At 37.4% G+C, this 25,540-nt stretch overlaps 1 protein-coding gene across 1 annotated transcript in view; it reads left to right on the forward strand.

Moving 5' to 3' along the window:
* The window catches only part of IQCH (IQ motif containing H), a 192,313-nt gene that overhangs the window by 25,229 nt on the left and 141,544 nt on the right, over positions 1-25,540 (forward strand). Inside the window, exon 5 of the mRNA XM_036017373.1 lies at positions 4,771-4,887. Within this exon, the coding sequence (XP_035873266.1) occupies positions 4,771-4,887 (117 nt within the window). The remainder of the gene's footprint in view (positions 1-4,770; positions 4,888-25,540) is intronic.

Raw genomic sequence — 25,540 nt, forward strand, 5'->3', positions numbered from 1 at the left:
CCCTCTGCATGTCCCTGATACATATTCAGGGATAATAAGTTAATGAATAATTACATTTGAGTTATACTTTAATTTCAAATATGACTTTTTGTTAAGAAAATTTATTTTTGAATGCACACAAAAATAGAATGAAATCCATGCAACCATCACCAGTCCTTAGCAGTTACCCTAGTTACCATTCTTATATCATCTATTCCCTCTACTCTTTTTGGTGAGGTCTTTTAAAGCAAATCCCAGGCATCATATCATTTTACCCTTACATACTTCAGATGAAGAATATATTATCTTAAATACATCTTAAAAATATTATCACACCTAATAAATACAACACTGCATTAATATTGTATAATTCCCAGCCCACGTTCAGTTTTCTCTGACTTTCTACTGTTGGATGTGAAGGTCCACACATTGCAGTTGTATCTCATTTCTTCTGTAAGTTTCCCTGACTTAAAAAAGTGTTATTTATTGGTTGAAGAAACTAGGTCACTTGTCATACAGGTTTTTCCCACAGTCTGAATTTGGTTGATAGCAATCTCCTGGTGTCATTTTATATGGTCCTCTGTCTCTAGTATTTCCTATAAACTAGTTTTACCTAGAGGCTTGATCAGATTCAGGTAACATCTTCTTGTCAGGAATACTTTGGTGGGCAGAAAGCTGTGTCTTTCCTTTTATAGCATATCAAGAGATAAATTCTTTTTTCTCTTAATGGTGTTATGATAGAACAGTGAGTCCAACTATATTACCAGCTTGATCTATCCTATATAAGGTTTTCCACCACATTTCACCTAAAGCTATAGCAACTACAGACATTTATCCAAATATTGTACACTATTTCATTAGGAATTGTGTAGTGGTGATTTTATAATTCTATATTTCCTCCTTTTTGTCTGTCTTCATAGAAATTTATTAATTTCCCTTATCAACTCCTTGGTGAATCTTAAAAATAGATTTTCAGGAAAAGCAGAATAAATGCTTGATTCTTTTACTTATCAAAGTTAAGATTAAATTATTAAGTTTATTAAGTTTTAGGGGGAGATAAGGAAATTGTATTAAGAACTTGTGGGTTTTTTATATTTGAAGTGTTTCAATCTATTGCAGTTATTATTATTTGATGAGTAGAAGCCCCTTGCAAGTTGACTCCTGAACAGTATTTTATAATTTGCAAGATAGTTAGCATACATTAGTCACTTAAACCTCACAAACAACTCTGTAAAGGTAGGCATTATTACCAATATTACAAATAAATCTACAACATATAGCTTGAGTTAGAATTTGGCATCTTTTGTACTTCCATTAAATATAATAATGTTGAAAGAATCAGAGTTTTAAAAGAAACTGGATTTTTTCCTCTGTTTTTCTGGTTTTGAGATTAAACAGCAGATGTCTTTAACCAGCGGGAACATGATATTAAGCAATATATACTTTAGAAGGCATTACTTGTACAAACACTGTTGAGAATGATGTTATGCTGATAATACTATAACTTGGTAAATAGCCTGCCTCAACTTTGTTTGTGAAGCATTTCAATTTTGATTACGCTGTGTGGGATCTGCAGCTCAGATGTATGTCATTTTATGGGCTGCCCATGTCTGGGGAGCTGGCATTACACGCTGCCTAGTGTTTTTAATTCAGAACTTCTTTTAAAAGAAACCTTAGCCTCTTGTGTTCAACCCCTAGTTTTAATAGCATAAGCTATTTCTTTCTTATATAGCTTTGTGGGCATAGTAATAAAATAAATACCACGAAACCACTGATGAGATGAAAATTGAGCTCCCTGCTTCTGTGCAGCCATGTAGGTAAAACAGTAATTGGCTCTGATAATAACTTTTGTTCTTACAAACCAAAGTCTAAATGAGAGTCACATTTGATATATCTGCTTGTAATTATTATCAAAAGGAGAGAATATGAAGTTTGGATTATTTAGTGACTCAAGATAGATTAAATAAATTGCTGTCTTTTCTTGACCAATTTAAGGAAAATTTCTGAAATTATTCCTGATATTTATCTTACTGTTGGTAAAAAACGATCATCTTCCAGAGCATGTTTTTCCTGCTTAATGGATTGATTAATTTTGTTTTTGTTTCTTAGATCTATAATTGTTTTTCTTGGAAAATCTTATAACTGGGCCTAATAATGCAGCTTATGCTTATAAGTATTTCCCTATACATCTCAACAGATGTAATTTGTAAAATTGTAAGACAAATTTAGATTGTGAATGTATTTGATAGTGATTTTCAGAGAAACCATTTAATATGTTAATTTATTTAAATGTAGACTCCTATATATGATTTTTAAAAGGGAAATTACATAAAGTATGCTACATATTATTTTGGTACATACATACTTTGGTGCCAAAATAGTAAATATTAGAATAATTTTAAAGGACATTTCCCACGGCTTTAGAAGCCAACTAATAAAGAACTGATATTACAACCTATCATTTCTGTTGGGTTTCTTTTTATATTTTAATTTCTTACAAGAAATATCTATATCAGGGCCAGAAATGTAAAAATGGGCAGAACACTGGATTTTAAAGGCCAATTTTAACAATAATTCTGTATTCAATCATTTCTTTCCTATACCAGTCCTATAGTCCCAGAAAGGTGATGGAGCATAATAAAACTAAGAAAATGGCTATGGTCCACTACCCAGTGATCCCAGAATTTAAAAGTTCTAACAAAGCTTAGACATGATAAATAAAGTTATTACCATCAATTATATCCAGAATACACATTTTTTGGGAAAAGTCCTAATTACAGAAACCACATCCAGTCAATATATACATATTAGTAATATGCTGACCCTTTGTAGAATGAAAATTATTCTGAAAGTTTAATGAAGAAAGAAGTTATGTTCTGGTGCTAATTTCAGTAAAAGAGGCACTGAGCTTCCATGCAGACATGTGGAGTCGTGCTGTGAGTATGGGTTAGCCACAGAAGGAAACCTGTTTATAACTAGGCACAACATTATTGTTGTCACTGTGTGTACTTTAAGGGGAAGGAAATAGGCTTTATTTGCAACCTGTGTTCCTGCACAGGTTAAATCAAGTGGGCAGTTGAATCCAGTTAGTCGGAGATTTGGTTTAAAAACTGCCATTAAAAAAAATAAAAGTTTGGAGCCTGTGTTAAGAAATAAGTAGACACCTTGGCTAGTGTGGCTCAGTGGATTGAGCACCAGCCTGTAAATGGAAAGGTCACCGGTTCAATTCCCGGTCAGGGCACCTGCCTGGGTTCCGAGCCAGGTCCCCAGTTGGGGGCCTTGTGGGAGACAGCCCACTGACGTCTCTTTCACACACGAATGTTTCTGTCCCTCTCTCCCTCCTTTCCCCTCTAAGTAAATAAAAATTAAAAAACTAGACAGCATATATTCTGTAAATGATTTTGTAGACTTTCTCTTCACTTTGACCTTAGATACAACCGATTTATACATTGTTAGGATTAAAGAAATAACTGGATCATGAACTGATCTGATTCCTACAGCCATTGTAACAATTGCATCAGATCACCCTCAGAACTAAGACACTCAATTGAAAGGAAACCAGGTGTTTTAATTGCTTGCAATGCCTCCTTTTAAATGTGACAAAGACCACATATTTACAATTCATATGAAATGCCCAGAATAGGCACATCCAAGGGGCAGACAGATCAGAGGTTGCCAGGGACTGGGGTGGGAGGAAATGGGGTGTGATTGATAATGGGTTTAAGGTTTCTTTGTGCAGTGATGAAGACGTTCTGGAATTAAAGAGGGGTGATGGCTGTACAACTTTGTAAATCTGCTAAACACCGTTGAATTACACACCTTTAAAGGGGTGAATTTTATAGTATGTGAATTATATCACAGTAAGAAAGTCACAAAACTTCAGAAACTGTTGGTAATGCCATATTTCTCAAGCGTCAACTTACCGTTGAGCATCCAATCAAGCAATGCCAAAGCAGGAGGGTGTATGTGTGTGGGAGGGGGGCAGGGTGAATAGTTCCTTAAGGGACCGTCAAACCTAACTGTCACATTTTGAATATAAAGAAACTGACTTCCAAAGAGGGAAGGTGACTTCCCCAAGATCACATGCAGGCAGTTCAGGGGAGGGCAAGACTGGAACGCGACTCTCCAGACCCCTCCCGTGTCCTCCTGACCCCTACGGTGCTGCCCACACTGCTGGTTTATGTTTGAGCATCTCAGCTGTAACTAATTTGAATTATTTAAAATGAGGAACACATGGTTCAAATGAGCTACTTTTATTTTTTTCTAATGAAAGCATACATTTTTCCTATTCAGAGCAAAATCCCTGTGAAGGAGTAAATAGATTTGTTGTGGCAAATTTACTGAGTCCAAGCTGAGATTTACCTGTAAATGTCCCTTGAGGAAAGTGCCACATTAACAGACCAAGGGAGCCCTCTACCTGTGTGTTTATAGTATAGATTTCACCAGCAAAATCCTTGACCTGGAAAGCTAAAAATAAATTGAAACCAGGTATTCTAGTCTTTTGTCCACCTTGCTTGGTTTCTACCGTGATTTCTGAGAAGACGGATGCTGTCTGAGGGTGTATTTGTATGAGCAATAGGATGCACGGAGGAAAATCTGCAAAGTTCTTTTTCTGTGAATAAATGAGGACAATTAACAATGTAAATAAAAGACCCAAATATATATTTTTTCCAGTGAGAATTGCATGAGAATAACTATTTCCAAAGAACTTTACATTCCTTTGAGGATATAAAATGTTAGTAAGCATTTTTGTTCATCCAGCATGAAAGTTTCATTGTTTCTTTGTTTCAGCGAAAGATAGGGTTGAATGTAAAAATCATGCAGGATCCTGAGAACGCCCACCACAGAGCAGCTGTAAATGCGCACTATGGAATCAGTTTGCCATATATTAATCAGAGAAAAGCATCTGTAAGTAATGAGTTGATTTAATGAGCTCTTAATTTTTAAAAAATTTAAAGTCATGCATTAGTCATGTAAGATATAATGTAGTGTTTAAGCAAAGATTTTGATCCTTTCGTCCTTAGAATTTATTTGATGGAGTGGCTTTCCTTCTGTTTATAATTAGAAATGATTAAAACAAGTAAACCTATTTTCAAAAGATCCATTGGTAGCCCACTCAAATTTCCCCATTTTATTTGATGTTCCTAAATAATCTAGTACCATAATTTTAACAAGGATAAGAGAATTTAACAACAAAGAGAATTAACAGAGACATTTTAAGTACTTTATTTCTTTGATAATAAGCTTACCAACCAGAAAAATCAGAAGGAAGCGAGCTCAGCATCAGCTTCAATGGTATTGACTCACACAATACACAACATTTAATAAAACCATCCTAAATCTGACGCAAGCAGGGATTAATTCTTTAGGTCAGCAAAATGATGACAGGGGAAAAATAATCACATGGTGATTGCTCTAAGGGATCTCAGACTCTGTGTCTATTTTTGCCATTGATGTTCTGGGAAGTGTCCCAAAGCAAGGATTGGATTCTGCCTGTATTGTGGGGTTTTCTTGGGAAAATTAAGAGTAATGCTTCATTTAATTTAGAAGTTCTTTAATTTGAGATCATTTCTAATACTGAAAACAGTACTGAGGTGACATCTATACATTTTAAAATACATTTTTAACGTCTGGCTTCTCTCAAAAGCTCTTAAATGTATACTTAGGTGAAGTCAAAACTAAACACCAGCTTAATTTTAGAATTAAATTGAAAACCATTTCTAACCAGTATAATAACCTCTTAGATTAATCTTTCAAATGTTCTGCATAGACATTTTCAACTGCCTGTTTCATTCATGTAACCCTCTAATATATTTTTAGTTGCTTTATATGTGTTTTATGTTCTTTTAACAGGTTTGGTTTAAGAGCACTTTATCATGGAAATACTTTTATAGTCTAAGAAATAACCAGAAAGTTAGATATTTTTATTCCTGCTGAAACTTTATTTAAAATGTCACTGTGAATAATGTGAAAGGATTTTTATCTGCTCCCATGAGCCCAAAGCCCTTGAAATAAAAATATTATTTCTCTGGCTGTAGAGACAGAAACAGATTTATCTTTTGTTGTTGTTGGTTTTCCCCCTTCAATCTAGAATTAATATTGGCTTAGCCGGTGGAGTGCTGAGGCTTTGTAGCCCAAGGCAACTGCTGTGTCTCATGCAAACTTTTTCTGATGAGTATTGAAGTTTAAAAGGGCACAACTCCAGATTTAGAGAGGGTTATGCTTTGCTTTAATGAATCTGAGTGGCGATTCAGGCATACATAGGAATTCAAAATTATATCCGAGATTTGAGGTAGAATCTTAGTCATTTATTATGTATTTTTTTCTAATTCCCAAATAGGCTCAGTACCTTGGCCATTGTGCCCATGTATATCGAACAGAGGATATGGGAAAGCTCCTTGTCTTATCTGACATATAGATAATGTGTCCTCATTTGTTTTATTAAAGGTTTTTAAAAAATAAAACTTGACTCCATAAAACTCTATACCAGAGCATTTAAAAATGTATATACATTAGATACATTTTACTCAAATTGACTATTGGCATTTCAGTCAAAATAGTTGACCCTATCATTTTACGTTGATATGTGTGTATATATATATAATGGTGCTAGCTGAAACACAGTATTTTCATTTTGGATTTATAAAACAGGGGCATTGTGCAAAAAACCCATGAGAGAAATATTCAGGTGTTTGGTCGTAAACAACCAGGTAGAGCACTTGGGAATAAACACAGTTGTGGTTTACTTTCAAAAGTGTTCTGAAAGCACTTACCCAAACTGAAGCAACATGTCTGGTGTCGTGATGTACAGTTAATTAGAAAAGCAGCATCAAGGCATCAAGGCTAATCGCTTCTCAGAACTACTCGAAACACTCCAAGGGGATTATCACTGGGCGGCTGAGGGCCCTGTGTTTCCTTGCTTTTGAAACTTGAACAGCTTGTCAAGAGCCTGTAAATAATCTTAGACATTTTGTGATGGAGCAAACTTGAATATGAAGCTAATTTACATTATTAGTTCCTAGAAACTGGTATTTCTTCATTTTGGGAAGAGGTGTGTCCTTCCTGATAATTAGGGGCTGATACAAAGATTTGTGCATTGAAAACACACACAGCCCAGACATGCATGGACACACATACACTCACACCCCCAACAAACCCGTCTTCAGCATATTATATCTGACAAACTGTGTTAGTGAAAGCAGTTTACAGCAAAATATTAAAAGTGAAACTCACTGATGACCTTTCCAATATCATAATTGTGCCTAATAATAATAATCCCTCTACCAGGTTTCTGAGAAGGGCCTGGTACATGGGGAGACAAGAAGAAATCTCTGATACTGTTTGTACTTACTGGCATTTAGTTCCAGTTAGACATTCCAATGCAATACATTAAAAGATCTAAAGAAAATTTGACGCTGATTTATTTTTTTTAAATAAAAGGGTTTCTTAAAAGGCTTGAAACATGTATCTGTTAACATGAATTTTAAAAGAACGATTATGAATGCATAACAAAATAGCCAAACAAAACATTGCTTTGAATTGCTGCACAAATAACTCTGATTATAACTGTTATGACCTAGAAAAGAATCATAAAAACATTTTTCTTCTTGGCAAGATATGAGTTGCTGTAGAATTATACTAGTTCTTTGGTCCCACTTTCCAAGTAAATAAATATATAATGCAATGTAAACTTAGAATCTTTTATTTATTCATGAGGTTGAATTTAATACTATTATGATTTTTAGATTTTTATGAGTCATATGTTATGCAGTGTTTTTCACTAACTTAGTTGGGTAGCAACCACACTTCACAAATCATGCTTTCATTCTTCACTGTTTCACTTGGGGTGTACATAGTAATCTCCCTCACTAAAAGCGCATTCATTTCTGAAATGATCAAGTAATGGAAAGTGAGGCAATTGTGTTAATGTCAAATGATTAGAAGAAACGCCAGAAGTAAGGGGCGGGGGTAAGGAGGAGGGGGTCGGAAAGGAGGGCTATTTCAAAACATGATTGTGTTTTAAGCCCATGCATATGGCCACAATTACAGTCACAACATAATTTGGCAACGGTGGCAGAATTAGATTTAAACAAATTGATGTTACACTGCAGTAATTCAGAATGAGCTTGTTGCATTTATAAAGCACAACAAGAAGCAGAGTGAATTAATAAACCCTTCTTGTCACTAAAAATAAAAAAGGGAATAATTGCTGAGATGGAGTTAACTTAACAGATGACTATAGTCAGCATCCTTTCAGCCTAGATATGGGAAAGTGAAGGTCACCCCCATCTCAGATGACAAAGAGGGAACATTTTGTTGGTAAACAAATTAATCTTTTGAAAGGTCGCCGTTTGTTTTAAGTTTTTATCCAGTTCTTGTCATCTGGAATCAGAGATTGACTGTCATTTCACGAGGCAGGGGTGCAGTGGAAGCAGACAAAGCTGCTTCTGTACATATCAGCACTCCTTGACAAAACTCGGTGCCTGATTGGGATGCTATGGGCTGCTGGTTTACAGCTGTCTCCGGACAAGAGAGGAGGCCCACCCCTGAATTCCAATAAGATGGGCCTGCATATTCCGCCTGCTGTAAGCTGGCCCTCTGCCCGCAAGTAAAATGTATTGTAGTTCAAGCCAGCAATTATCTCTTTTACTTCCTTCTGTGCTGCTTCTGTTCCCTTTTTCCAAAAACAGATGTGGGTATTTACTCAAGTTCTGCATCTATTCTTCCTCACACCTGCCGGGGCAGAATTTTGACAGAGGTAGAGCTGAAGAGAGCCAGCAGACAACGATCAGATGTAATTTCTTTGGGAGCCGTTTAAAAAGAAAATGTTGATTTTTCAGGAAATGTGGAGTCAGCATCTTGGTCCCCCTCCCTTTTCCCAGGAGCATTTGGTAAATTAAATTAGTCCAACAAAAGGAAATAGCTTTAAAGACATTTGGAATTGCCATATCCTATTTATGACACAGTCGTTACCCAAGGAGTGCGGTGGCCTCGGCCTCCACAGCACCGCCACTTCTACCACTGACAGTGAGCGTGCCCTTCTGGTTGCTTAGACAGGGTCTTCAAGGAAACCATGACCTCTCGAGTTCCTGACTCACAGCCTGTAAACGTATTCCACCACTGTGGTGGCGGCAGTGCTGGCAGAAGTGCGCTGTCATCTTTGTGTGACAACGGGCATTGGCTGGGGCCTCAGTGAGAGCCTATGTACCCTCATTAGATAATGTTCATAGAAAATCTAGCTGTCATGAGTTCTCTGATTTCTTTTTTTTTAAGATTTTATTTATGTGTTTTTAGAGAGAGGGGGAGGGAGGGAGAAATGGAGAGAAACATTGATCGATTGCCTTGTATAGGCACCCCAACTGTAGACCGAACCCACAACCTAGGCACGTGCTTTGACCAGGAATTGAACCAGTGACCTTTCTGTTTGCAGGATGACACCCTACCAACTTAGCCACATGCTTCAGGGTGGTTCTCTGACTTCTGGGAATGCTGTGTGTCTGAGTTTCTGTGCTAAGATCCTGCATGCATGCCCAAAGCAACTCCACACTGGACTCCAAGTCTTTTTCAGCTCTGGGCATGGTGATTCTGGGTCAGACTGCCTGGTGTGAATTCTTACTAGATGCCGGGTAGGGGAGGGATCTTCCAGAAACAACCACCACCTCCTCATGTGTAAAATGTCCGTAATTAGACTATCTCAAAAGATTGTATTGAGAGTTAAATGAGTAATTCAAACACTTCAAAGGTCCTGGTACAAATAACCAATCTGAAAATATTAGTTATGACTATTGGCAATTTGCACACGTATTGTGCCATGTTTTATACTGTCATCTAAAACTTACATTATTGTTGGGGTTGGGGGAGAGAAGCAGTACCCACTGATGTGCCTTCCAGTCTGCAAGTGAAGTAATGATTCCTCTGGCCCCCAGCAGCCCTGGCTGCTCAGAGCATCCTCTCACTGGGCCACCCAACTGAGCTCGAGTGAAACACCGGTGCCTCTGGATTCCCGTGACAGCCCTGCCACCAACCGGCTGTTTCCAGAAGCAAGGTGCCCACCTCGTTCATTCTCATTTTCCTCATTTATAAAATGGGGGCGGGGGGCTATATGGGAGGCAGTCTGGCGTGGTGGGAAGGACTGGAGTCTAGTGGACAGAGTTTGGGTCCTATCTGCCATTTTCCAGGTGTGTTACCCCAGGTAAGCAAACTAGCATCTTAGGTCCTTAGTTTCTTCTTCTGTAATGTCAGGACAGTGGTGGCTATTAGGCAGGGGTGTTGTGGGGACTTAGATAATATATTAACACTGCTGGCACATAATAGACACCTAATAAGTTGCCTGCCTTTCTGAAAAATGAACTAATATTAAAAATTTCATACTTCCTTCTCCCTTCTTCTAAAACCTGTGCATCCAGAAAAGGGCCTGATTTGGCTCCCTCCATACTCCAGTATAAATGAGAGATAGGTCTAATGCTCTGGCTTCCAAATTGTTGAAAGGAACTCCAATGAATTTCAGGAAGGCTGTGAGCATTTAATTCATATTTCATGTTTGTGATAAATATTTACGGTGTGTTAAAGTGTGATAAGGAACCGCACACAGACTCCAGTGAGATGCCATCGACGGGCTCACTGGTGCCGTCAGGTTCACTCTGCGAGCTTGTGGACACATGCACGTGTATGCAGGCGCCTGTGTCTGTGCACTTGCATTTGAACTTTTTATAAAGGTATTGGCTATGAGATACGGTGCATCTTCATACTAGTCATATTTTAAAATTCAGTTATCTTCTCATGTAAACTATAATAATCATGCAAATAAATGAATGAAGATTGAATGACTTAATACTCTCGTACCTGTCAAGGCCTTAAAACAGTGCCTTGCCCCCAGCAAGCACTCAGCACACGTGGCCTGGCATTAGCATTACAGCACGCATGTGCTGCTGGTCACTCAAAGGCAGGCAAATTCTCTGGTGTGTGCATCTGGCACAGCCTAGCAGTTGACTGTACAATTACAGTAATACATGGTGCATCGTGATAATACAGCATTTCAGATTGTTTCGTTGCTCATTTAGGTTTGGGTTGGCACTTAACCTGATTTGAAATGTGCTGTACAATCTGCACTTGGAACCATAGGGTTTTGGTGTTACAACTGCAGATAAAAGACCAGTAATAAAGCGTCATCTTAAAATTTGGACTCAACATACAAAACAAAGTAGGTTGTTTGAAACTGAATAGCTGAAAGAGAACGGTGCTGAGATTTCCAAAAGTAATTTAAATGGGACATGATGAAACATCTTAAAATATTAAAAGATACATGTGACAGTACTTTTGGTCATTCAACTCTTCAATAATAGCATTTATTATTAAGTGTGCCACACACTATGTTAGGTGCTTTATGTACACTATCTTATTTAACCCTTACACCTGTAAAGTGGATGCAGTTTAAAGATTCTTTTTTATGTATTGATTTTAGAGTAAGAGGAAGGGAGACAGAGACAGAGACGGAGACATCATTTTGTTGTTCCACTTACTGATGATTCTTGTATGAGTCCTGACCGGGGCTCAAACCTGCAACCTTGATGTACCCCAGCGGCACTCTAACCAACTGAGTACTTGGCCGGGGCCCAGCTGCAGTTGTTATAACCATTTGACACTTGAGACTTAGACTAAGATTTAGCTACTTGCCTAAGGTTATGAAGTAAGTAAAGAGTCAGGATTCAAATTATTTATGAAATCTACTTGTCAAATCTCCCCAAATTGAATACCTAACAATCACTCCTTAATTATTAGGAACATGAGTAGTTGTCAGATATTGTTAGTAATTCTGTTTTCAAATAAAAATTTCTATTCTTTCTTAAAATTTCTGAATTATTTTAATTGAAGAAAATCATGAAATTATGGGTACAGATTGTTAGCTATTTGAAATTACTTATGTATTTACATGAGGATTTTCTCCATCTTGTGCAGAAAAAATAAAATACAGAAATAAATTGTCTGCTGTGATGGATGCAAAATTGCAGTTATTACATATGACTCTTAATTTCATAATTTGCCTTCATCAAAACAGCCTCATTGTTGCCAGTGCTGATACACACACACACACACACACACACACACACAAAATATATGTAACTAATATACAGGGTAGGGCAAGAGTAGGTTTACAGTTGTGAGTACATGAAACAGTTTATTCTTGTGTTATTATTTATTAATTAGTGTATTATTTTCCATATGAGCAACTGTAAACCTATTTTTGCCTCACCCCATATATACTTATTTATATACATATAAAAATCAAATATAAAATTATACTAAATTCTTATAAAGTTTTCATTTATATGTCAGCATTCTACTTAAGGTTGCATTTAAAAAATAGATTCTATTGCTGAAAATTAATTTAAAAATCTTTGGCATTAGAGTATTACCTCTCCCATGGGCTTTTGCTTTTTAACAAGAGTAAATCCTCTATTTAATTAAACCAAAGGAGTTAGACTCTATTAAGGGATTTCAAGCCCGAGCGGACAGGGAGAAGGGGGACTCAGGAGATGCGGGAGGAGAGCCTCTGCACTGCCCTGGGATCTTCCCAGGTCAGCAGCCACCTGCTAATGAGGATCCCTGGCGGGGTCCGGTGCCTTTGCACGTTGGACTTGAGTTTAGTATTTGTTTGACTTCATACCAAGAGGTTATGTTTCTAAACTCATAAATTCACTTTGATGAGCCAAAAACTAGGTAAACAGAGGAGACCGAGTCAGCTTTATTTAAGGCACAAGAGGCCCATGGATAGAACTGTATTTTAATATAATTGGTTTCCAGTGTTTATTAGTTTAAGCAGTTACAAAAATATCATTCTGAGAAGGGATTCTTAGGCCTCACTGGACTGCCCAAATGGGTCCATGACGCCCCAGAACTAGAACTCTCTGTGATAGGTCTCCTTTCCATTCACACAAATGTGCAGTGTGGGGCAAAGTATGTGTCAGAAAAGAAGAAGTAACTTAAAAACCATCTTTTCCTATGGATGAAAGATCTGTTCCTTTCAGTTGATGATGCAGGAAATCTGCCAAAAAGTAGATACATCTAGACTGCCATTCCAGATTTTCATAAGAATTGCATCTTCGTTAGTGAAGATAAAACTTCATGCTTTCATCTCACTGATGTTGCTTTTGTATTGCAAGCAGGAAAATGGAACAGCTACAAAAGTGGTAGTGCTTACAGTGATACAGTAAGTGTTCTGTTTAAAACGCAGTGGAGGAGAAATACTACAGCAAGCAGCCCAATAGCATTAGCCACAAGAGAAATGGGCCTAATAGAACTGTTTTTATCATGGACCAGGTTAATTATCCCCTGAGAGGTACTTGAGGTGAATAAATACTATTGCTGTGTTCTCCAATATTCTAACCCATTGTACCTTAAACTGTACTTGAATTCAAGTATACATTCCTAGCCTTTTAAAACCTCTTTGGCAGAATACAAGTAAGTACCGATAGACTAGAGTGATTCCCCCTATACTTTCTTTAAAAGCATAGCCTCTGAATCAGAATGTGTAATGTAAGCCCAGAAGATAACCTATTTAGTGGAGATCCCTCTCATTATGCCTGCTGCAAAAGATCACTCACCTTCAGCTGACATCTTACTTCTTTGATGAGAACACTAATTAGACTACATTCCTATTTGGGGCCTTCGTCTTTCAAATCAACTTCAACATGTGGCTGATCACACGGACCATGTACTTTTTTTCCTTGTTCAACACTGAGAACTGGGGACAGGGCTGGGAAAACACACACCCCTGCTGTTACTCTATACTTCCTACCCAAATAACTGTACTACCCAGAGGAAGAATGAAACCTGGCTGGAAGAAGCAGCATATATCAAGAGGAGAAAGAGAAAGATAAGAAAATATGTAAGAAAGAGCAAGTCCATAATGAAAAGTATTCTTGGGGGATTTCTTGGTGAGATACCCTGCCTTTCTTATCTCCCCGTGTTTCCCAAGCCACTAAAGCCACTCAGAGCAAAAGAATTCTTCTTTCCTCATGCCTAGCTGAGGAAAGGCCCCAACGTGTCTGAGGGTTAGGTTCAACTTTATAATGAGTTCTCACTTAACATCTGCTAGCTTCTGCAATGTTAAGGGGAACAATGTATAACAAAACCAATTTTGCCATAGTCTCATGGATATAAACCAGAGTTACCAGTAAGTTCCTTTGGCATCTCATCAACGTTTTATCAAAACAACTCACGAAGCGTTAACCAACAACCTGCTATACTAATATCTCACTTAAGTCTGCCTGGGGATCTAAAAAAACTTGGTTTAAGAGGGTCGTAAAAAAACTCTTGTATAAGATTTAAAGTACCCTTTTGTATTTCTAACTTAAAAGGGACAAGCTTTGGAGAAGCTTACCTGGAGAAGTTACAAAGTGAAAACAGGCACCCGCCCAAGAGAGGTAGCTGTCCACCCACAAAACATTATCCAGACATCCTCTTTTCCACCCATTTAAAGATGTAATTGATATCTGACGTTGGGTTATTTTGTGTAATGATCATTTGGGAGAAAGAGGATTGTCTCAGCAAAGGATTTTCAAAACTGTTATCCTCTCATTATGGAAAATAATCTGAAACATCGAAATCCCAGGGCAGTGCCTGTCACCATCTTCCCACAGCCTTGGGTTTATGATTCCATTTAGCTATAGTTTCAAGCGTAGGGGCCTAGGCTTGAATAGAAGGGGAGATAATTCACCCACAACTTCCATTTTCTAATCTTGAACACCTGCAGGACTCCTAGCGGTACCTCTGCTCCGGACTGCATTGTAAACTTCAATGTATTAGCTGCCCAGGAAACTGCAGGTGAGGTAATAGCCAGCCCTTCTGAGTACTTCTCTGCGTTGGGCACGGTTTTAAGTACAACATACGCAGATTATCTCATGTAATTCTCGCAGTAGTCCTACAGATTAATTAAGTACTTTCATTTTATACTTGGGGAAACTGAGGCAAAAGTGGTTAAGTAACTTGCCTGAAGTCATATGGCTAAAAGATGAAGGGTCATACTTCAAGTTCAGTCAGTCTAACTTCTAAGTTGGCATTCTTATCCTTATCCTGCCTACCTTTGGGGAGCTTTGAGGATGGTGATTTGACCTGCGTCGCAGGGATAGATCTGGGACCCAGCCACAAACTGCTTCCTCAGTGACCAAGGAACCTGTGGAGGCACTTCTCTGCCTAGGTCTGGGAATGGAAGTAAAAGGTCAAACTACTTAGAGAGAGGTGGTGTCAACTCCAAGGTTAGAATGAAAGAGGAGCTGGTACCCCCTCCCACCCCACCCCCCACCCAGCTTTATTGAGATGTAACTGACATATAATATTTTTTAAGTTTGGGTGTAAAATGTGATTATTAGGTACACATGTATTGTGAAATGATTAGCACAATAAGTTAATTAACACCTCCATCACATAATTACCTTCTGTGTGAGTGTGTGTGTGTGTGTGTGTGGTGAGAACACTTAAGATGTGTTCTCTAGAGCTGGTACTTTCAAGATGGAAACTTTCCCCAGCTAGACTGTAAACCTCTCTGAGGGCCGGGAACCACATCTCCATAGTGTCCAACCTGGTCCGAATCCAATGTAAATTCACTGTTGATCTGTGTGGATGTGGTTAACGACTTTGAACGACTTGTTAAGAACCTGTGTAATTGAGCTAGGCTGTGTCAAGTTAATTTACGTAATGAAATTTCATGTACCTCATTTGACTACATTTGTAGGGAGCTCCTCTTTTGGGCCATAAAAATGTCTTCCCAGATCTCTTTAGGTAGAATTAATTTCCCCTCCCCTACATCATCTTTCATGCGTTGAAAGCTTGTACATGCTATGCCTTGAATTCACTGAGTGACATCAAAGGACAGTTGAATAAATAAAAATATCATATTCCCAAAAAGGAAAGATGATTATAATAAATGGAGGCAACTGTACTTGAACAAGAATAAAAAAAGTTAAAAAATATCATAATTCAATACAAAATAAAATAAGACCTAAAAAAGAAAAGAATGCCAGTTCTTTCCAAATTAATATTTGTATCTAATGTAATTCCAGTCAAAATTCTTATAGGTTTTATTTGGTTTGTGTGGATATGAATTCTTTTCTACTTGCCAGTGTTCATCGTTTGAAAAATAAATGGGCAAAGGCTTCATTTTTTCCCTTAAGATTAATAAAGGTGAACTTTTCATACTACTTATTAAGACATATGATATAATTACAGTAATTACAATGGCATCCTATGGGCAGAAAAACAAATAGGCCGATGGAATGAAAAGCAGTGAGCACAGACGCTGGTCTGGGACGAGAAGGTCGCTGAGTCAGAGTGTGGTGAAAGCGGCACCGCGAGACCTGAGGGAGGGGAGGACTTAGTGCGAGATGAATGGTGCTGAGCACTTGGCTAATGATTTAGAAAAAGCATTGAGTTAAATCCTAACCTTCATCCTATACCAAAGAAATTCCAGATGGACTACACTGAAGTAAAAAATTTTTTAAAGGAAAAGAAGCAAAACATAAAAATGGAACTGTTTTTCGAGTTAGTCACGGGAAGATTTTCTTAAACACCATAACCTCATACAATATTAACAATCCTCGTTACAGGGAAAGTCCATGTTTATGCTGGGCTCCGAGCCCGGCTCTGTCAGCAACTTCTATGTGATTTCTGGGCAGATCCCTTATAAGTGATCTCCTTGGGCCTTATTGTGTTAATCTGTAAATTTAGGGCATTGGATCAAATCATCTCTAAGATCCTCTTCCAGTTCTGACAGCCCATAACTCTGACTCTGATCAAAATCTGTTTCCTTTTGGTCCCCTCCTTTCCCATCTGTGACCACCAGTGTATGACTGATGAAACAGAAAAGCAGACCAGGTGAACCTCTTTATCCTCTGATTGTGGAAATAAAATTCCCAGAAGGTGCTAATGTTTTTCATTTTCCATTTATGCATTTAACAAAACATTTGTTGAGTAGCTACTATGTACCTGATCCTGTCCTAGTGACTTTTATGTGTTATCAGTTTTAATACTCAGAACATGTCTGATTATTACCCCCATTTACAGATAAGAAACAGGACTGTAGAGGTTAAGATGTATGCCTAAGTCTATCATTAATATGTGGCTTGCTAAGCATTTGGATTTATGTTTTCTTATGAAAGTCTGATTCAGCACTTAGACAAATTATTCCAAGAGGAATTGTGCAAAAAGGACACACACACGTGCACACACACACAGTATTAAGATGATCTAATATTCCTCACAGATCAGTTTCTTCCCCAAATTCATGATGTTGTATTTTTAAGATGGACTTAACTTGTATTGGGGGGTTAATTCCTTCATTGACTTAAACAAAAATACCTAAACTGACAGTGCTCCTAGCATCCTCTTAGGTTTGCTTAGGCATCTCTTCTACAGACTTTACTGATACAGCATAGAAATTATGGCAAAGCCCAGTGGAGTCATTGAAGTAAAAGTCTCAGTACTACTCAGGAAGGGATGCCAAATTAAATAAAAAGAGCCCCAGCAGCTCTGCAGCTGCGTGCCAACCCAACTGCTGGTATGAGGTAAATGAGGACCGAACTTCATTTCACTTGTGACCCTAGCCGGTATTTAAACAAAAATGCCTAGAGACCAGCACACTGTTCTTTAATAGGGGAATAAAGAGCAACAGCAAAAATAATTATAATAAATGATAAACCCATTCACAAAGTCTTTCTTAGACCTTAACCAAAAGGATTTCCATTTAACTCATTTCCTCTCATGTAGTCCCTAGTGAAGGTTGAGACAGTAAATTCCATCTGAGCATCAATTTTTCATTTGTAGCCCTAAGTTTCCATAAGAAAAACTATATAGAAGGCACAGGTAATCCAGCCGTTCTCCTTCCCTTTTCTTGTGACAATGTTTGAGTGATGGTGTGGCATAATAGTCTCCAATATGCAAAAATCACAAGTGTAGGCAACACAGTAATTTTTTTTCTTTTATGAGTGCATTAGATATATAGGTGAAATGTTGAAGGTTTATTATTATTTCTCTAGTCATTTATTATTTCTCCACTTTATTATTCTCTAGTCATTACTTTTTCAGAATTTTAAAATTTTTATTGGGATGTACAAATAAATGCTATCACGAATATAAAGAAAAATAGCAACAAGAAATAATTAGATTTCTATTTGTCAGTCTGAATCCACCAAAACATCCTGACTTCACTGTGTTTCAAGCTCACTTAAAGAAATGTTTTATCTAAAATCAAGTTATCACCTACCTTCTAACTTTGCAGAATGGTCTAATATTAAAACATCATAACAATTATAATTGTTAGCTACATATTAATATTTTATCAGTTTTTCCCCAAAATGTATTCCAAAGAATACTGGTTCCCTGGAATGTGAATAGGTATTCCATGAAAGGAAAATTCCGTGGCCCCATAAAATTGGGACACATGAAGTTAAAGAGAGTCAGACTAGTTTTTACACCATTTGGCCACCAGAGTCACTAACATGCTGAGGTACATTATAAAGTCTTTAGGATGTTGCCTAAGTGCTGAATTTTATTTAACTATTTTTAATGGAAAAAAATCAGAAGATATTACATATTTCCTTCCTTAGTCACATTTTATTGGAATTTAATATTTCCTTGGAGACTTTGGGGTATCATAACAAACTCCATTTTTTAAAACTGTACTGTACAAGGCCTGAGAGCTGTGCAGGTGCTCACACCTCAGACCTCTATGTGTTCACAACAGTATTTCTTCTGCATCTCCTCCACAGTCATCTCTGCTCACCACATTCTTTGAGTCTGTTCATAATCCCATGGTCACTTCTGTTACTAATTTCCCTCTTTATCACCCTAACACCACTTCTCCTCCTGAGAACTGTGCCCCTGTGTGTGCCTTTTCTCTTTCTTCCTCCTACCTCTTCCTCCACCTGCTCCTGCTTCATCTACTCCTCCCACTCTTTCTTCCTCTCTCTCTCTCCTGTATTTCTGATATTGGTTATATGTTTTGTCATTTGCTTGATTAGTCTTGCTGAGGTTTATCAATTTTACTGTTCTTTTCCAAAAAATCATTTTTGGCTTTGTTAATTCTCTCTATTATTTGTTTTCTACTCCATTGATTTCTCCTATTTGCTTTTTAATTCTCTTCCTTCTACTTATTTTGAGTTTATTTTACTTTTCTTTTTTAAGTATATTTTATTGATTATGCTATTACAATTGTCCCAGTTTTTCCCCCTTGGGCACCCTCCACCTGGTACCCCCTTCCCTCCAGCAGTCCCCCCTTAGTTCATGTCCATGGGTCATACATATAAGTTCTTTGACTTCTACATTTCCTATACTACTTTCAACATCACCCTGTTTTTTGTACCTTCCAATAATGCTTCTTAATCCCTGTACCTTTTCCTCTATTCTCTCCCTTCCCCATCACAGCTGATAACCCTCCAAATGATCTCCATACCTATGGTTCTGTTCCTGTTCTAGTCGTTTGCTTAGTTTGTTTTTATTTATGATTTTTAGATTTAGTTGTTGATAGTTGTGAGTTTGTTGTCATTTCACTCTTCATAGTTTTGATCTTCTTTTTTTTTTCTTAAATAAGCCCCTTTAACATTTTGTGTAATAATGCCTTGGTGATGATGAACTCCTTTAGCTTTACCTTGTCTGGGAAGCACTTTATCTGTCCTTCCATTCTAAATGATAGCTTTGCTGGATAGAGTATCTAGGCATAGGTCCTTCCTTTTCATCACTTTGAATACTTCTTGTCAGTCCCTTCTTGCCTGCAAAGTTTCTGCTAAGAAATCAGCTGATAGTCTTATGAGGACTCCTTTGCAGGTAACTCTCTGCTTTTCTCTTTCTGCTTTTAAGATTCTCTCTTTATCTTTAACCTTTGGCATTTTAATTATGACGTGTCTTGGTATGGTCCTCTTTGGGTCCAACTTGTTTGGGAGTCTGTGCTTCCCAGACTTGTATGTCTATTTCCTTTGCCAAATTAGGGAAGTTTTCAGTTATTATTTTTTCAAATAAGCTTTCAATATCTTGCTCTTCCTCTTTTCCTTCTGGCATCCCTATGATTCAGATGTTGGCATGTTTGGAGATATCCCAGAGTCTTCTTACACTCTCCTCATTTTTTTAAATTCTTGTTTCTACTTTCTGTTCTGGTTGAATATTTAGTTCTTCCTTATGTTCCAAATCGTTGATTTGAATCCTGGCTTCCTTCCCTTCACTGTTGGTTCCTTGTAGATTTTTCTTTATTTCACTTAGTGTAGCTTTTATTTCTTCCCTTATGTTGTTGCTGTACTTACTGAGTTCTCTGAGCGTACTGATCACCAGTGTTTTGAAATCTGCATCTGATAAGTTGGCTATCTCCATTTCTTTTTGTTCTTTTTCTAGGGTTTTGTTCTGTTCTTTCATTTGGGCCATATTTCTTTGTCTCCTCAATTTGGCAGCCCCCCTGTGTTTGTTTCTCTATATTAGGTAAAGCTGCTTTGACTTCCTGTCTTAGCAAACCCATCTGGATAAATTTGGTTTCTTTAAATCATTGGTTGTTCAACTGCCAGTTCAATTTTCTGGCAGTTCTGGGTGTTTTTTGTTTTGAAGTTAGTTGTGATTTTTCTTGTGGTTGCACGAGAAGGTGACATGTGTCAGTCAACCTATGCCTCTCTCTTGACTGGGACTCCTATTTTACTCTTCTTTTTTAAAAAACATTTAGAATCTTAGATCATTGACTTTAGAAGTTTATTCCTTTCTAATATAAACATTTAGACTGGTAAATGTCCCTCTAAGCCATGTTTTAGCTGCACATACAAATTTTCATGTGTTACATTTTCATTATCATTCAATTCAAAACTCCTCTAGTGATTTATTTCTTAGTGAGTTATTTAGAAGTGTGTTAATTTCCAAATATTTGGGAATAGTTTTGCTTTCCTCATTCTTATTGAATTCTAATTTAATTTCATTAGAATCAGAGAACATTCTTTGTAAGATCAAAATCTTTTGAGGTTGATTGAGACTTATTTTATGGTCCAGAATTTATTTTCATGAATGTTCCATATACATTTGAAACTAATGGGTATCCTAGAGTTGTTGGTTGTAGTATTCTATAAACATCAATTAGGTCAAGGTGGCTGATGATGATGTTCAGATCTTTTATATCCTTACTGATTTTTAAAAAGTATTTTTTTGCAAATTAATGAGGGAGGATTTTAAAATTTTCAACTCTGATTGAAGATTTGTCCAGTTCTTCCTTTAGTTTTGATAATTTTTGTTTCATGTATTTTGTTTTAATATTATAGGCATACTACATGTTTATGATTTTTATGTTTTCTTGGCTAATTGACCCTTCTGTATCTTTTTTTTCTTTTTTTTTTTAATTTTATTTTAATCATTGTTCAATTGACCCTTCTATATCTTTTTCTCTTTAATAATACTCATGTATTAAAGTCTACTTTGTCTGATCTTAATATAAACACTCCATTTTTTGCTTACTGTTTACATATTGTATCAATCTTTTTGTTGTGACTTCTATCTGTGCCTTTAAAATTCAAAGTTACCTCTTTTTTAAAAGATTTTATTTTACTTATTTTTAGAGAGAGGGGAAGGGAAAGAGAAAGAGAGGGAGAGAAATATCAATGTGTGGTTGCCTTTCACACAGCCCCACTGGGGACTTGGCCTGCAACCCAGGCATGTGCCCTGACTGGGAATCGAACCAACGACCTTTTGGTTCACAGCCCACACTCAGTCCGCTGAGCTATATACCAGCCAGGGCTAAATTTATCTCTTATAGAAAACAAATATTTTCATCTTGTTTTAAAAATACTGTCTGATAATCTCTCCTTTTTAATTAGGGTGTTTAGTCCATTTCCATTTAATATAATTATTAAACAGTTTGATTTATTAGAACAATTTCCCCACTTGTTTTCTATTTTTTCCCAACTATTTCTATCCCTTTAATTCCTGTCTGACTCAGGGTTATTTGATTTAAAATAATTTTTAGCATTGTTTTATTGGCTTTTAAAGTATAGCTCTTTGTATTACTTTTAGTGATTGCTCTACGGATTACACTATACATTCTTTACTTATTAGTGTCTCCTTGGTGTTAATATTACACCAGTTTATATACAATGTAAGGAACTTGCATTGAATTTCATTTATCTCCCAATCCTTTGGCTATTGTTGTCATGTAATTTATGTGTATTTTACACTGAACAATATGTTGCTGGATCTCTTTTTGGTTTTTTGCCTTAATCAATTGTCTTTGAGAGAAATTAAGAGAAGAAAAATATATTCTTTCATATTTACCAGAGAGATCTGAGTCTTTTATATTTATAAAAAAAGGACAACTTGTGTAATCTTCTGTCAGCCCAAAGGACTTCCTTTAAGCATTTCTTATAACACATGCCAGCTGATAACATATTGTCCTCTTTTGTCAAAAAAAAAAGTTCTTATATTGCCATTAAAAAGTATTTGAAGCTGCCAAGGTTTTTTTCTTATTCAATGCTCTAAAGCTCCATTTTTCCTTGTGAGATGTTAGCTGGGGGGTGGGGGGCTCCACCCACAGGGCCCCCCAGCCCTGCCCCGGCCGCCATGGATGAGAATAAGTCTACCAAGACCTGATCTGCTTGGGGAGGAAAGGTGTCCGATCTCTCAAAGGAGAAGGACCAAGAGCCTTTTCCTCAATGGCTTTTATTGGGTTCGTTTGCACAAGAATTCAGGTAAAGCTCATTAATCATTGCCAGGAAGTAAGGATCAAACAATAGATAACAAATAACTCTGAGGGCCTATTTTGAGTCAGGGTCAGATAGCTAAAGAGCTGGAAAATTTGAGGAACAAACTTACTTCTTCCTTGGACCCTTATCAGTTAATTGAGAGCATTCTAAACAAAGCAGGTTTCACAGGATTTTACATATTCTTTCTTAGGCCTGATCACCCAGGAACCCGCCCTTTCTAGCACAGGGCTGCACCACCCTCTGTCATTGTTTCAGGCTTAGGTGGAGCAAGGGAAGTAAGGCAGCCAAGAGATTAGGAGATTTTCTTGCAGAGAATGAGGACTCAGGCTATGTCAAAGCTGAGGGGTGAGGGTCCATCACCCCCTTTTGCTGTAGCCCCCAAAGTCCTTCCTTGGGGGCCTCCCACGTGACCATGCCTGTCTTAGGTCGTTCCCCCTTGGGGAATCTTACCCATCATTGGCTAACCGACCAAGCATTGGGGCCAGTTATGGATGAAGTAAAAGGAGCAGAAGTGGCACTCCTGCCAGGGAGATAAGCTTTTGTCCCCTTGCTGGCTGATGATCCAAGGTCGTTCCCTCAGCCTTAGCCTTGGTGGGGTTACAGCTTCTGATACCAGGCAGGGTCATTCCCAACAGTTAGCCAGCATTCTGATCATTGATTCCCTGTGTAAAATACATCTTTTTTTTTTTTTTTTCTGGCTGCTCTCAAGTTTTTCTCCTTGTGCTTGTCCTGCAGGGGACTGATATGTTCAGTCCATGTGTATGGTTTTCTTTGTGCTTATCCTGCTTGGGATTCATTGAGCTTCTAGGATCTATATATGTTTTCCAGAACACTGGGGGACATTGGTCATTATTTCTATCAACATTTTTTTCTGCATTTCTCTTTCATTCCAGAGTTTTAATTATATACACATTATACAAGACATTGTCTCATAGGTCACTGAGGATCTATTCCTTTAAAAATATTTTGTCTTTCTGTTCTCCAGTTTAGATAATATCTATTGATCTCTTTTCATGTTCACTACTCTTTCTTCTGCCCACTCCAATCCAATGTCAAGCTTATCCAATGAACTTTTCATTTTAGATATTTTGTTTTTTAGTTCTGGAAATTCTGTTTGGTTCTATGTCTTATAGTTTTTACTTCTCTATCAATGTTTTCCACCTGGTAATTAATTCATTATGACTCTATTTTTCTTTAAGGTCATTAAAATATGTATAAAAGTTTTAAAGTCTTTTTTTTAATCCTCACTCAAGGACATTTTTTATTGCTTTTTTAGAGAGAGAGGAAGGGAAGGAGGAAGGGAGAGAGAGAGAAACATCAATGTGAAAGAGAAACAACTGAACCCGGAACCCTTAGTTTTATGGGATAGTGCTCCAACCAGCTGAGCCACACTGGCCAACACACAGCTTTAAAGTCTTTATCTGCTAATTCTGTACTCTGGATCATCCTGGTGGTTGTTTCTTTCTCAAAACAAACAAGCAAAACTACATGCCCTGACCTGGGATTGAACCCAGGTATGTGTTTGAGCAACCTAGGTATGTGCTCTGACCAAGGATTGAACCTGCAATCTTTTGATGTACGAGATGATACTCCAGACAACTTAGCCATGCAGCCAGGGAAGAAACAAAAAAACAAACCAAAAAACCCCCTACTTTTTAAAAGTATAATTAACACATGAAAAGCTATACATATTTAATGTGTACAACTTGACGAGTTTAGAAATAAGTATTCATGCATGAAACCATCGCCAGAATCTATGCTATAAACCCATCTGTCACCTCCAGGGGCTGTTTCTATTGAGGGCTCTTTCTGTTGTGTGGACATTTTTCTTTTTCTTTGTATACATAGTCCTTTTTACCATTGTGGAGGTTATAAATGTTGTAGAGACTCTGAATTCTGTTACCTTGTTCCCTAATGTGTTGTTTCTTGTTCAAGTAGGCAATTAATTTGGCTAGACTCAAATTCTAAAGTGTATCTGTAGTGAGTAGCAGCTAAAATCTCTGCCTGTTTTTTTCAAATCATTAACTTTTGCATCTTTGCTGGGCTCCTTAGACTCTACCCTGTATAAGTGTATCTCACAGGTCAGCCAAGGATTTGTTTGTATGGCATTTCTTTGCACATTTTGGATCCCTGACTTGCAGCTCCCTCCTTTCTGGGATTCCCCCTTGTCCTGAGCCTTTATGACAGCCCTAATTTCCATCCTGTTATTCTCCAGACAGTAAAACTTTGCCTTTCTTCTTGAATGATAAGCACTTCGGATCTCGTGGACTAAGAAGTACTTCCAGGCCGGAAGTACTGGAAGTCACGCACACAAAAATCTCAAATATTGCAGTTCCTTTCTTTCGAGAGCAACTCCCCTCTAGCTCCTGCCTGTTTTCAGTTTATCTCACTACCCTCAAATAGTTGGCTTTTAAAAAAGGTTTTAGCCAGAGTTTATCATGATCCTCAGGAGAATCAGTCTGTTAGAAGCTACTGTACCATCACCACAAGGGTATAGGCCATCATTTAGTTTGCCCCTACAATACCTTTATCAAAAAGGAAAATATTTGCTAATAATATATCTTTGTTAATTGCTCCTTCCCAATAAACCTTAAGTTGCTATATTTTTTAAAACATTCTTTTGCTTCGTTCCTTCTTCAGATGAGATAATAAGATAGAATTAGATGCGTTCTGAATTATGTAATGCCTTATACACATACGACATGTGCTGTAAATGTAAAAAGAGAAGTACAGAAAAAAGCCATAAGAGGTCAGAGGGGAAGGAGATCGGAGGTGATTTTCTAGAGAAGGTTACCCCTAATCTAGTTGTAAAAAAGTGACAGCAATTTAGTAGCTAGAGCTGAGGGTGACAC

The sequence above is a fragment of the Phyllostomus discolor genome, chromosome 1 (assembly GCF_004126475.2).
Source record: "Phyllostomus discolor isolate MPI-MPIP mPhyDis1 chromosome 1, mPhyDis1.pri.v3, whole genome shotgun sequence".
In the NCBI taxonomy this organism is placed as follows: Eukaryota; Metazoa; Chordata; class Mammalia; order Chiroptera; family Phyllostomidae; genus Phyllostomus; species Phyllostomus discolor.